This window comes from Eschrichtius robustus, chromosome 1 (genome assembly GCF_028021215.1).
Source record: "Eschrichtius robustus isolate mEscRob2 chromosome 1, mEscRob2.pri, whole genome shotgun sequence".
Taxonomy (NCBI): Eukaryota; Metazoa; Chordata; class Mammalia; order Artiodactyla; family Eschrichtiidae; genus Eschrichtius; species Eschrichtius robustus.
Genome location: NC_090824.1, coordinates 126468792 through 126482991, shown reverse-complemented (window position 1 = coordinate 126482991; position 14200 = coordinate 126468792). Strand labels below are relative to the sequence as shown.

Genomic DNA, 14200 nt, shown 5'->3' with positions numbered 1-14200 from the left:
GCACGGACTCTAGGCATGCAGGCTTCAGTAGTTGTGGCACGTGGGCTCAGTAGTTGTGATACGTGGGCTCAGTAGTTGTGGCTTACGGGCTTAGTTGCTCCACGGCATGTGGGATCTTCCTGGACCAGGGCTTAAACCCGTGTCCCCTGCATTGGCAGACGGATTCTTAACCACTACGCCAACAGGGAAGTCCTGATTTTTATTATACATATTGATTTTAACAAAATCAAAGTTGAACAGTATCTTTGCCCCTCAAACAATATTTTAATTCCTTTGTATTTGCCCTTCAAAATATTTATTTTATAAAAAAAATTTATCATTTTATACAATGTTTGTTTAAATTTATTTGCATGTTTACCACCTCAGATCTTGCTTTTAAAGTCATTTTCTTCTTCCTGAAGAATATCTTTTAGAAATTATTTTAGTGAAGATCTGTTGTTGGCAGAACTATCAGGTTTTTTAAATTGAAATTTAATTTACATACCGTAAAATTCACAGTTTTTTAAAGTATACAATTTAATGGCTTTTAGTATATTTTAGTATATTCACACCATCACTTTATAATTCCAGAACATTTTCATCCCAGAGAGAAACCCCATACTCATTAGTAGTCACTCCCTGACCCTCGTCCCCCAAGACCCTGGCAACTACTTTGTCTTTATGGATTAGCCTATTCTGGACATTTCATATAAATGCAGTCCAACACTTGTCTCTTTCACTTAGCATGTTTTCAAGGTTCATCCATATTGTAGCATGTATCAATATGCCATTACTTTTTATGACTGAATACCACCATTTATCTATTAATCAGTTGATTAATATTTGGGCTGTGTCCATTTTTTGCCTATTTTGAATAATGTTGCTATGAACACTCCCGTACAAGTTTTTGTATGAAAATATCTTTTCAATTCTCTTAGGTATATACCCAGGAGTAGAAGTTCTGAGTCATGTAGTATTTCTGTTTTTTCTTTTTTTCATAAATTTATTTATTTATTTATTGGCTGCGTTGGGTCTTCGTTGCTGCGCACAGGCTTTCTCTAGTTGTGGCTAGTGGGGCCTGTTCTTTGTTGTGGTGCGTGGGCTTCTCATTGAGGTGGCTTCTTTTATTGTGGAGCCCGGGCTCTAGGCACGCGGGCTTCAGTAGTTGTGGCACGCAGGCTCAGTAGTTGTGGCTCGTGGGCTCTAGAGCGCAGGCTCAGTAGTTGTGGCGCATGGGTTTAGTTGCTCCACGGCATGTGGGACCTTCCCAGACCAGGGCTCAAACCCGTGTCCCCGGCATTGGCAGGCGGATTCTTCACCACTGCACCACCAGGGAAGTCCTCATGTAGTATTTCTGTGTTTAACTTTTGAGGAACTGCCAAATTGTTTTCCACAGCAGCTGCATCATTTTACATTCCCACCAGCACTGTATGAGGGTTCTAATTTCTCTACATCCTTGCCACCACTTGGGTGTTTTCTGCTTTTTTTGATTTATAGCCATCTAGTGAGTGTGAAGTGGTATCTCATTGTGGTTTTGATTTGCATTTTCCTAATGGCTAGTTATGTTGAGCATCTTTTTACATACTTATTTCTTTTTACTTATTATTTATTTTATATACTTACATACTCATTCGTATGTCTTCTCTGGAGAAATGTCTATTCAAATTCTTTGCTCATTGTCTTATCTATTTGAGCTGCTACAACAATACTATCAAAGACTGAGTGGCTTATAAACAATAGAAATGTATTTCTTATAGTTCTGAAGGTTGGGAAGTCCAAGATGAAGGTGCTGATATGTTTGGTGTCTGGTGAGGGTCCACTTCCTGGTTCAAAAGGGCAAGAGTGCTCTCTGGGGCCTATTTTATAAAGGCACTAATCCCATTAATGAGGGCTCTACCCTTATGACCTAATCACTTCCCAAATGCTCCATCTCCTAATATCGTCACACTGGGGATTAGGTTTCAACATATGAATTTTGGGAGGACACAGACATTCAGTCTGTAGCACCCCCTTTTAAAACTGGGTTATCTTTTTACTGTTGAGTTGTAAGAGTTCTTTATATATTCTGAATACTAGGCCCTTATCAATACTTGATTTGCAAATATATTTTCCCCCATTCTATTGGTTGTATTTTCACTTTATTGATAGTGTCCTTTGAAGCACAAAAGATTTTAATTTTGATAAAGTCCAATTTATTTGTTTTTGGTTGCTTATGTTTTTGGTGTCATATTTAAGAAACTGTTACCTAATCCAAGGTCATGAACTTATACCTAGATTCTCTTCTAAGAGTTTTATATTTTAGCATTTGCATTTAGGTCTTTGATTCATTTTGAGTAAATTTATGTATATGTATATAGGTAGAGATCCAACTTCATTTGTATGTGGATATCCAGTTGACCCAGCATCATTTGGTGAAGATTCTTCTTTCTCGTTGACTGGGCTTGGCACTCATTGAAAATCAATTGACTGTAAAAGTGAGGGTTTGTTTCTGGACTCTCAATTCTATTCTATTGCTCGGTATATTTATTCTTATGACAGTACCACTCTGTCTTGATTACTGTAGCTTTGTAGTAAGTTTTGAAACCAGGAAGTGTGAGTCTTGCAATTTTGTTCTATCATCTTTTATTATCTGAAAATGTCTTAATTTTGTCCTAATGCTTGAAGACAGTTTTGCCACTACACAAACACTAATTCAATTTTAGTCATATAATTTTAACAATTATATTTTTAATCTCAAAGTTTTTGTTGTTGGGGTTCTTTTTCAAAATATTTGGTCCCTTTTTTTTTTTTTGGCCTCACCACGTGGCATGTGGGATCTTAGTTCCCTGACCAGGAACCTTCAGTGGAAGTGCTGAGTCTTAACCACTGGACTGCCTGGGAAGTCCCCTCTGGTCACTTTTTTTTTTTTTTTAAGATTTATTTATTATTTATTTATATTTATTTTTGGCTGCATCGGGTCTTAGTTACGTCACTCGGGATCTTCGTTGAGGCACTCGGGATCTTTCGTTGTGACGCCTGGGCTTCTCTCTAGTTGTAGCGTGCAGTTTTTCTCTTCTCTACTTGTGACGTGCAGGCTCCAGGGCAGGTGGGCTCTGTAGTTTGTGGCATGCGGGCTCTCTAGTTGAGGCGCATGAGCTCAGTAGTTGTGGTGCGCGGGCCTAGCTGCCCTGCAGCATGTGGGATCCTAGTTTCCCGACCAGGGATTGAACCCCTATCCCCTGCATTGGAAGGCGGATTCTTTACCACTGGTCCATCAGGGAGCTCCCCCTTCTGGTCACTTTTGATAGCCTCCAATTGCTTGCTCATTTTAAAAACAATTCCTGAGTTTACTTTTGATTCTTTTAAACATTTATATGACAATTTTCAACCTATGTAGTAACATAAGAATTTGCCTGCATGTCCATGGAAAATTTTCTTATTTTTTTAAAGCTCAACAATGCAATAAAAAGTGTATTTCATCCAAGACAATCTAATAGTGAATCCTGTGGAATACAGTGCGGTGGTTAAATGCATGACTACAGAACCAGGCTACCTGGGTTCAATATTGGTTCTTTTGCTTACTGGCAGTGTAATCTTGGACAAGTTATCTAACCTCTGTGTGCTTCAGTTTCCTCAACTATAAACTTGAGAAAATAATATGTACCTCACGGGGCTATTTTAAGGATCAGTTGAACAAATGTATGAACACAGTATATATTAGTAACTGGAGGTTTGTACCTCTTAATCCCCTTCACCTATCTTCCCTACCTCCAACCCCCCCTCCCTTCTGGTAACGACCGATTTGTTTTTTTGTTTTCTGCATCTGTGAGTCTGTCCTTTTATTGAGTTTTTAAAAAAATTTATTTGGCTGTGCTGGGTCTTAGTTGTGGCACGCAGGATCTTTTTATTTGCAGCATGCGGGATCTAGTTCCCTGATCAGGGATCGGAACCCCGGCCCCCTGCATTGGGATCACGGAGTCTTAACCACTGGACCACCAGGGAAGTCCCTGTCTTCTTACTGAGTTCTTGCATCCACTTCTCTGTTTCCTCCTTTTTTGTCAGGCTCTCAGAGAACACTTTGGCTGTGGTTAATATGCCTGCTTCTAGCACCGCTCCCCTTTCTAATTTACTCACTTCTGGGAAGGAGATCCATATGACCAAATCAGTATTTGAAATGAGTAAATAGACACAGAATGAGATTCTGAAGGCCCAGGTATGAGCAAAGTATATGAACTTTGAATTGCCAACTTTGCAACATCTATTTTGGTGGCTCAGAAGCTTTTCTCTTCATTTCTTCTTATTGACTAATTTACCAACAGGTACTACATTACACACACAGCCCAGTGGATGCTTGCAAGTAATAAATGATTACAACTGTTACCAAAGCATAAATATCTCTTATTGTCTAATATTACGGCTAAGGCAAATTAATTGCAAATTGTAAAGGACTTATAAACCAAGGGTCTGTATCCTCTCTGTTTCATCTCTCTTCTTCAATTTTGCATTTGAAATCAAGTGAGCTCCTTACAGTGCTAAGGTATAATGGAATAGGGTGAGATCGTCAACAAGTTGGCCAGAAAGCATAACTAAAAAGGAATTTTTTACAGGCATAAAAGGAAAGCCATAAATTACAGCATTGCACAGTAAAAAAAAAAAAAAATTATTAAGCACCTACTGTATACTACGACTCAGAATCTTTTATTCACATTAACCCTAGGGGGTCAGGAGCACCCTGATTTATAGTTGGAAAAACAGGCTTATGAAGTTAAGTAACTTGCCAGAAGTCACACAGCTGTTGAGTGACCCAGCTAGTAGACACACAGCATTCCTTCTACCCCTGACATCTGTGCCCTGTAGAAAATACTAAACAAGCATTCCTAGCACTGTCTTCAAGATCTAGTACACCAAAAGTTCCAATGGATTAGCTTTAAGAACACTTCTCCCCATCCTACAACCCTTCTACCCCATGGATTCAAAGAGGGAAGCCATGGTGAGTTAGTGCCATCTGCTGACCATCTCCCTGAACATCAGGATGAAGGACATTCCTCTAGCTGAGGACACGGTTGGGGATGGGAGAAACTTGTGCCATCTTAGGTCACCACCCCCAACTCAAGGACAGACCCAGGAGGACGGTGAGCATCTTCTTGTAGAATCCTTGGTCTCCCTACAGTACCAAGGCTGGGCAGTGATTTACTGAGGGAGAAAGTGGTGGTAATTAGAGGAAGCCTAAAATAGAGGCCTTGAGAAATAAAGGAACAGGCTTCTACCACCACGGAAAACACACCTTATTCATTTCGGCAAATAAAACTTAGCATTTCCTGATTCTAGTATTCTAGCAATAAAAATGGATTCCTGAGCCCCACTCCAGACTATTTTATCAAAACCTTCCCTGGTGGTGCAGTGGTTAAGAATCCACCTGCCAATGCAGGAGACGGGTACGAACCCTGGTCCGGGAAGATCCCATATGCCGCGGAGCAACTAAGCCCATGCACCACAACTACTGAGCCTGTGCTCTAGAGCCCGCGAGCCACAGCTACTGAGCCCGTGTGCCGCAACTACTGAAGCATGAGTGCCTAGAGCTCGTGCTCCGCAACAAGAGAAGCCGCCGCAATGAGGAGCCCGCACACCGCAAGGAAGAGTAGCCCCCGCTCATCCCAACTAGAGAAAGCCTGCGCACAGCAACGAAGACCCAACACAGCCAAAAAATTAATAAATTAATAAATAAATAAATTTATATTAAAAAAAAACCTTAGGGAAAGGGCCTAGGTGTATTTTTTTTTATTTAAAAAAATTTCTTTTTATTTTATTTTTTATAATGATATTCTTGTCTGCTTACATTCTTTTTATTTATGTATGTATGTATGGCTGTGTTGGGTCTTCGTTTCTGTGCGAGGGCTTTCTCTAGTTGTGGCAAGCGGGGGCCACTCTTCATCACGGTGCGCGGGCCTCTCACTATCGCGGCCTCTCGTTGCCGAGCACAGGCTCCAGATGCGCAGGCTCAGTAATTGTGGCTCACGGGCCGAGTTGCTCCGCGGCATGTGGGATCTTCCCAGACCAGGGCTCGAACCCGCGTCCCCTGCATTGGCAGGCAGATTCTCAACCACTGCGCCACCAGGGAAGTCCTGTATTTTTAAAATTAATTAATTAATTAATTAATTAATTAATTAATTAATTATATTTTTGGCTGCGTTGGGTCTTTGTTGCTGCGCACGGGCTTTCTCTAGTTGCGACGAGCGGGCTTCTCATTGCGGTGGCTTCTCTTGTTGCGGAGCATGGGCTCTAGGCGCTCAGGCTTCAGTAGTTGTGGCTCACAGGCTCTAGAGCGCAGGCTCAGTAGTTGTGGCGCACGGGCTTAGTTGCTCCGCGGCATGTGGGATCTTCCTGGACCAGGGCTCAAGCCCATGTCCCCTGTATTGGCAGGCAGATTCTTAACCACTGTGCCACCAGGGAAGCCCGGTGTTTGTTTTAACAAACACCCTGGGTCATCCTTAAGAGGAGGAAGGATGGGGGTAGGGGTGGTCACTGCCTTCATGAAATGGCAGCGTTTTAGGCCCTGATGTGAGATATTTCTGGGTAAGGAGTGAAGATTCTGTGAATCTCTAAAATCTTACCAGCTTTTGGAGGAAGATACAGGGAAGTTACGAAACAGTAGTGGAGATTAGGGTATGAATCCTGGTTCTGCTGTGACCTTTGGCAAGTTACTTAAACTCTCTGTGTCTTGATTTTCTCAGCTGCAAAACCAGAATGCAGATAACAGTACCTCACTGGGTTGCTGTGAGAATCAGATGAGAAGGTGGATGTGAAAGCACTTTGTAAAGTTCTATACAATGTTCTCAGTATTACTTTGAGTCTCATACTACTTACAGACATGAGCCTTCTTTTTTTTTTTGGTCCTTATCTTTTAAAATATAGATGTTGAGTTCCTGTTATGTGTCTGGCAGGATCAATGTCTGCTGGTCTGAAGAATCAATGTTCAGCCATGAAAAAGAAATGTCTTTATTCAGAAGATACAGTGATTCCCAACAGAATGATGACTCTCTTAAGAGGCTGTATGAGAATCTCTGGTGGAGGAGAAGGTAAGAGTTTTTCTGTTTATCAAAAAGAGCCTTGGGTTAAAAAAGAAAAGATTGAAAAACACAGTTTTCAAATCAGGAGACTTGGGCTCTATTTCTCTTTGTTTCTGACTCAGTATGTGACCTTTGTCAAATCCCTGCTTTTTCATAGGCCTGTTTCCTCATGTGAAAAATCCAGTGCTAGATTGGATGACTCGCTGACTCTAACCATAAAAATATTTTTCACTTAGCAAGTCACAGTGTTTACAATCCTGGAGGTAGAATCAAGCATAAAAGGAAAAAGTTTTACATAGAGTGGAGACATAAAATGTTATGTACTTTTAGTTATGTAGTTCGCAAAAGGTAAATAACTCAAGAAGTCAACTCAAGTGAAACTATTTGAGCTGGAAAATTATATTTGACTTTTTTTTTTTCAGCTTTGGCAAAATTTTACTATTTCATTGCATATTTTTAGACTATTATTTGTAGTTATTATAGTCCAAGGCAAATAAATTTCCCTTTCTACAAATCTTCTACAGCTTTCAGTGTCCAGGTTTGTCCTTCATTATCCTCTTTCACATTTTGGAACAACCTAGATACTTTTTTTTTTTTTTTTTTCTTTTTGGCTGCGTTTGGTCTTCGTTGCTGCATGCAGGCTTTCTCTAGTTGCGGCGGGCGGGGGCTACTCTTCGTTGCAGTGCACGGGCTTCTCATTGCGGTGGTTTCTCTTGTTGCAGAGCACAGGCTCTAGGCGCGCGGGCTTCAGCAGTCACAGTGTGTGGGCTCAGTAGTTGTGGCGCATGGGCTTTGTTGCTCCGCAGCATGTGGGATCTTCCCAGACCAGGGATAGAACCTGTGTCCCCTCTATTGGCAGGCCGATTCTTAACCATTGTGCCACCAGGGAACTCCCCAACCTAGAAACTTTATTTCAAGTGTAAAACTAATCTTTTCCCATTAATAAACAAGAACATATGCCATTCATTATCCTGTATTTGACTTTCTTTTCAAAGCACCATTAGCCTATCAGAAAAGAGCTGAAAGTAGGTATGATATGGAAGTATTTTGCTCCAAAGAGCTGATAAGAACACAAGTATTTGCCATCATTCTCCTGATAGAGGATCCATATTGTCACAGGGAAAATCTCAAATGACTCTGTGCTTCCAAATTGAGAAGTTAAGGGGGGGCCTGATAGGAACCTAACCAGAGGTTTCCCATGAAGTACCAAGTGAGAGAGAAGGGTCTTAGTATGCATCTAGAGCCTCACTGCTCTTTGCCCAGACACAAAGCTCTGCTCCATCTCATGGCTACCTGGTCATACCCTGGAGCAAAGACATTGTCCCAACCTGTGAGTTTCAGGTCAGGGAATGTACACTTGTAAAATGGAATATTCTCCTTTGTCATACAGCCACGTGGTTCCTAAAGAATGATCTTTTACATTTGAACCTTTTCTAGCACAGATGATATTTTATTTAAACGTGACACTCCTCTGTGCTCAAGTACCAAATGCAAGTCTTGGTATATCCGCATGGTATAAGTTCCCCAATTTGAATAACACTGTAAGATTTATACCATCAAAGAGCCTAGCACAAAGTTAGTGTCCCAATACAGGCTTGTTGGGTGCTGATCCTAATAATGCAGGTACATTCTGACCCACAGAGCATAGTTTGGGGGTGATGCATTGAAACTACCAAGTTCATGTTGCCTGTGTGATGAAAGCATTACCAGTCTGATGCCAAAGCCACATGACCTTTGCTCACATTTGATAAAAAGTTAAACCGAGTTTTGTACACCTCCCTTTGTTTTGTACTTTCTAGGACAAAGTCTACACTCTGCTAATCAGGCACCTCCTGAGAATTCCTTCTGGGACACTCAATCAGTTGGATCAACCATTGTATAAATTTGTAGAATTTGTGTCTATTAACACTTCTTTGTCAATTATAATTTGCTCTGATTTTATGTCAGATTTTCTGAAGACACCATCCCAGCTTTCTGCCAAGCTAATGTAGTTGGAAGATAATTACTTAATCAAGTATTTACTGAATTTCTACTGTGTACTCAGCCCACATTTATAATGAAATACCTGCCTTCAAAGACTCATAGTACAGTTGGGAATACAGGCTAAATACACAAAACATCAGCCCATAAATAAAGTTGAATACTCAGTTGTCCTTGGAATGATAGAATATATTATGAAACAATATAAAGATATTCCTATGTCATCATACCAGTGGCACATATTTTTGTTTTACTTACTGTCTTATCTTTCCCCACTAGAATAGAAGCTCCATGAGAGAAACTTTTTTGTTTTGTTCAATGCGATTTCCTCAGTGCCTGGCATGTAATTGGTACTCAATAAGTATTTGTTGACTGAATGAGTAAGTCAAGTTTTTAGAATGGACAGAGAAAGGGAAGGCTTCATGGGGTGCCCCCAGATGAGCCTTGGCTTAACAATTCTTTTATTCAGCTTGCTTGATAGCAATCTATAGATTTTAGCAACCAACTTCTTTATTTCTATAATAAGAAGAAAATGTGTATATAATTGAAATAGAAGGTGGGGTGGAATGAAACAAATTTAAATTGGGTGTTAAGAGTCCACGTGACCTGCTTAGCTTACTGCTACAAGAAGTTTGTCCTAGAATCAGTGGTTTTCAAACATTGTTTTAAAGCAGAACAACTATATTTTCTCTTTTTAAAAAAAATATTTATTAATTTATTTAGTCTGCGCTGGGTCTTAGTTGCAGCACGCTGGATCTTCGTTGCGGCATGCAGGATCTTTTAGTTGTGGCATGTGGGCTTGGACTTCGTAGCTGCGGCATGTGGACTCTTAGCTGTGGCATGCATGCGGGATCTAGTTCCTGGACCAGGGATTGAACCCGGGCCCCCTGCATTGGGAGAGTGGAGTCTTACCCACTGGACTGCCAGGGAAGTCCCACGACTTTTTTTTTTAAATTAATTAATTAATTAATTAATTATTTTTGGCTGTGTTGGGTCTTCGTTGCTGCACACGGGCTTTCTCTAGTTGCTGCGCGTGGGGGCTACTCTTTGCTGCAGTGCGCAGGCTGCTCATTGCGGTGGGTTCCCTTGTTGCGGAGCCTGGGCTCTAGGTGCGCAGGCTTCAGTAGTTGTGGCACTCGGGCTCAGTAGTTGTGGCGCACGGGCTTAGTTGCTCCGCGGCATGTGGGATCTTCCCGGACCAGGGCTCGAACCCGTGTCCCCTGCATTGGCAGGCGGATTCTTAACCACTGAGCCAGCAGGGAAGTCCCCCACGACTATTTTTGCAAACAAAACCGCAATAAATGAAACAGATAAAACCAGAGCTGCTCTGATTGACTTTGGAGGTGGCTTGGAGGAGGATTTGGGGAGGTTCACTCTCTTAGTCCCCTAACCCCCACCAAAGAGCTTTGGCTTCTGAGGGATTCTAGGAACACAGTTTGAAAACACTGGATTGAAGGAATTTTAGAGTCTCTATTCTCTCAAAATTCTATTCATGAAGGCAGCTGAGTTAAGACCTGGGCTCCCTTCTGGTCTCTGTCACTTTAAGCTGAAGGAGTACCAGGAGTCAGCACCCGGAGAGACAAAAAAACCTATGTGGTCTGGGCCAAGGCCAATGCCCCTTCTCACGGCCAGACCAGGGGAACTAGAAGCCACATTTCTCTGATCCAAGACTGAAGAGGGCTAAATAACTGACTCTGGCTTGGGTGTCGTCGTCCCCCCACCCCCTCCGTCCCCACCCCCTCCTCCGCCAGCTCAGAACTGAAGGTATCCAAGCTCACTTGGCAATTTCTCTGGGCTTTGGAGTTTATTAGAATCTTATATACAAAGTAAATACTCTGGTGCCAACCCAGACGGGAAAAGAGTATGATTCATCTGTCACCATCCTGCACTTTGTCAGCTTTATTTTGGGCTGCGTTGGGTCTTCGTTGTGGGCTTTCTCTAGTTGTGGCAAGCGGGGTCTACTCTTAGTTGCCGTGCGCGGGCTTCTCATTGCGGTGGCTTCTCTCGTTGCGGAGCATGGGTCTCTAGGCTTCAGTAGTTGTGGCTTGCAGGCTCTAGAGTGCAGGCTCAGTAGTTGTGGTGCACGGGGTTAGTTGCTCTGCAGCATGTGGGATCTTCCCGGCCCAGGGCTTGAACCCGTGTCCCCTGCATTGGCAGGTGGATTCTTAACCACTGCGCCACCAGGGAAGCCCTGATCTGCTTTAGATATCTAGAGAGGAACCAGCCAAACAGAGGTCTAAGAGTAACAGGAGAGAGATTCATGAAGTAACTATTTACCAGGGTGTGCTCAGGTTTAAGGGAACGGACAAAGGATTGTAAAGCACCCAGGGACTAGCAACGGCCTGAAGAGTCATCACCACTAGGCTTGAAAAAACAACGAAAGAGAGCTGTCATCCAACAGTTGTTGCTTGAGGAACTTGGTAAAAAATACCACCACTTACATGTTTCAAGTCAGGAAACCAAAGATAAGGGAAAGATAAGGAACACAGGATGGGAAACCCCCGAAGGGAGGAACTTATCGACTCTTACAGAATCGGCGGCTTTCTAGACTCCTCCTGCGGCCGGCTAAGCCACCGGTCTCACTTTGACCTTCCCAGCCACCAGTAGAAAATGACCAGTTTACTCTTACGAGCTGGGACTACAACTCCCGGCATGCACCTCTCCGCTACGAACGCAAACTTCTCAACGCTAGGATAAAGCGACTTCCGGAAGGATTGTGGGTCGGGACTTGTAGTTCCGCATGGGGGGAGGTCGGCCTTCTGCCGTAGCGTGCTCATTGGCGCCCAGGTCACCGCCCCCTTCCCCTCGCCTACGTCGGTGTCACACGCACGCACGCGCGGCGCGTGCCCCCGCCCCCTCCCTAGGCCTAGAACGCAGGCGCGCGCAAGTCCCCCTGGGCTCGGTAGGCTGGCAGGGTGCGGGGGGAGGAGAAGGGGGAGGGGAGGGGGTGTTAGGTGTCTATTCAGTAGACGGCTGTGGGGCACTAAGAGTGCGAAGGCACTGCTGCCAGGCGGGTGATCTGTGCCCTGGGCCTAGAACCGACAGGAGAGTCCGGAGCCAAGCCAGCGAACCCCGCAAGTAGCAGTCGGCCGCTGAGACCCGGAGGGCGGCAGGGGCGAAGCCCCAGCCTAGGCCCCGCGGAGATGTCGGGCTGCGGCGCTTGTACTTGCGGCGCCACAGCCGCGCGGCTCATCAGCTCCTCGCTCGCCTCCGCGCCAAGAGGTAACGAAGTAGTCCCTCACCTGAGCTCTTGACCCAGCAGTGTCCCAGCCGGCGGCGGTGGGGACCCCGGGGAGGGCGAGAGGCCTCCCCCACCCCGAGGGTATGAGGAGGTGCTCGGTGCTTCGCCTGGTAACCCCCTCTTTCTCCGTGGCATGGGTCTCTGCCAACCTCTGGATCAGCTGGTTTTCACATTTGAAGTGCAGCCCTCGGGCTCCCCCACCCTCCCGCTTTCAGGCCCTCTGACTTTGGGCCCAGAATGTGGTCGCTTCGCAGAAACCCTGAAAGAGGCACGCAGTGCTCCGTTCGTTAAAAAGTGTCCCCAGACCCCACTCCGCAGGTGACTGCCGCCTGCTCTGGCTGCGGCTCCTCTGCCGGAACCCGGCCGGGTTCTCCTTGGGTCTGTCGCGGGCTGCGTGAACGGCCCGGATAAGGAGCCGCCACTTTTGGGGTCCCCCCGGGGCCGCGGGGCGCCGAGCGGGCCGTCCCGGGCGCAGGCCGCGCGGGGGCCGCGGTGTCACAGTCGTTGTGCTGCCGCTCACACCGGGACGTTAAGCGGACTCGCACTACTTTTCGGTGGCCGCAGCAAAGCGCCCGGGGAGATGGAAATTCCCGCAGAAATTGTTTCTGAAGGGCTTAGGTGTCTCAGGAGTCAGTCGTTTGCCGGATTTCCTAACTTGACAGTCCCAAGTAGTTTTTTAAGGGTGGCGCTTGTTTACCTTTCCTTTCTGTTTATCAGGAGCTGTGCAAGAGTGGCAACCCCAGCCAAGAGATTCCGGAAAAGAAACCATTTTTCTCTTCCCTAAATCTATGAATAGCAGACAAAGAGGCTATATCCTGTTATAATCACTAACTTCTAGACAAATTCGCTTTGTTTTGGATTATCAGTTTATGATCTTTGGATTAGAAAAAAAAAAAAGCCCCCTTTTCGGAATTTTTAGCTTCACTGTAAAATCCTTACAGTTTACTAAATGTTTATTTTCCAACAGTTTGTTTAACAGAGGGATTCAATGAGGTTGTGTGGGCAGAAGCATTTTGCAAAATGGTACATAAATGTAAAGGAGTGAATTTAGTCCCAGGACACTGTTAATCCTGAACAAGTAGACATCCCTATTCCAGGAATATGAGTTGCAAACAGTCGAAAGTGACAGATATTTAAATTCATTTATTTGACAAATTTGTTGAGGGCTTACTATGTGTCAGGCCCTGCTTTGGTGCTGGAGATGGAGGGGTGAATAAGTCCTCATCTTCGAGTTTAGAGGAATAGACAAAGAATAATATTGTTTCTGGCCCTGTATAAGGTATGTGTGTGTTCTCCTTGGGCAGGGAAGGCTTCTTTGACAACATTCTTTGTCTCTATCAATTGTCCCTGAAAACTGTGAGTTATAGGGACTGTGCAGCTATTTGTTTATTTTTCTTTTCAAAACAACAGTTGCTTTCAAAATTAAATCTATCATTAGGTAAATCAGCAAAAACTAATGACTTATTTAGGAATTATCTATTTGTTTCTCAGTTAATACAAGTTTACGAGAGGTTTTCAGAAATACCAAACCATAATTTTCACTGTAAAGGAGTAAATTAAACCTAAAATATGAGACATTACCCAATATCATTATGGAGTTTAATATTTTTATATGACAATGAAACAGCAAATGGTTTTCACGTGGATTTAAGACTTTCCCAAAGCTAAATTACATAAAATGTTTGTTTTCCACGGTAGAAACTCTAAAAGTATACATAAGTCTACAAGAATATAAAGATGTATTTTTTTTAAGGCCTGAAAAACCTTGAAGAGGGTTATTTTTATTTAGAATTCTTGGAAAGAGGAAGAGAGGTGAAAGATAGAAAAATCAGAATTGAACTTTAGCTAGTTTATTATTCTTATGTACAGAGTTAAGAATTTCAGCAACATAATTTAAACGAATAAAAATAATTTCATCAATATAGTCTTCTAACAGGAAATTTGTACAATGAAT

The 14200-nt window shown here is 43.5% G+C and overlaps 1 protein-coding gene across 2 annotated transcripts in view; it reads left to right on the top strand.

Annotated features, from left to right (window-relative positions):
- Positions 1-11952: 11952 nt before the first annotated feature.
- CLPX (caseinolytic mitochondrial matrix peptidase chaperone subunit X) overlaps positions 11953-14200 on the top strand; it is a 36517-nt gene continuing 34269 nt past the window's right edge. For both annotated transcript variants that reach the window (XM_068553651.1, XM_068553642.1), the window contains exon 1: positions 11953-12227. In XM_068553651.1, the coding sequence (XP_068409752.1) occupies positions 12149-12227 (79 nt within the window). In that variant the 5' untranslated portion in view covers positions 11953-12148. The remainder of the gene's footprint in view (positions 12228-14200) is intronic.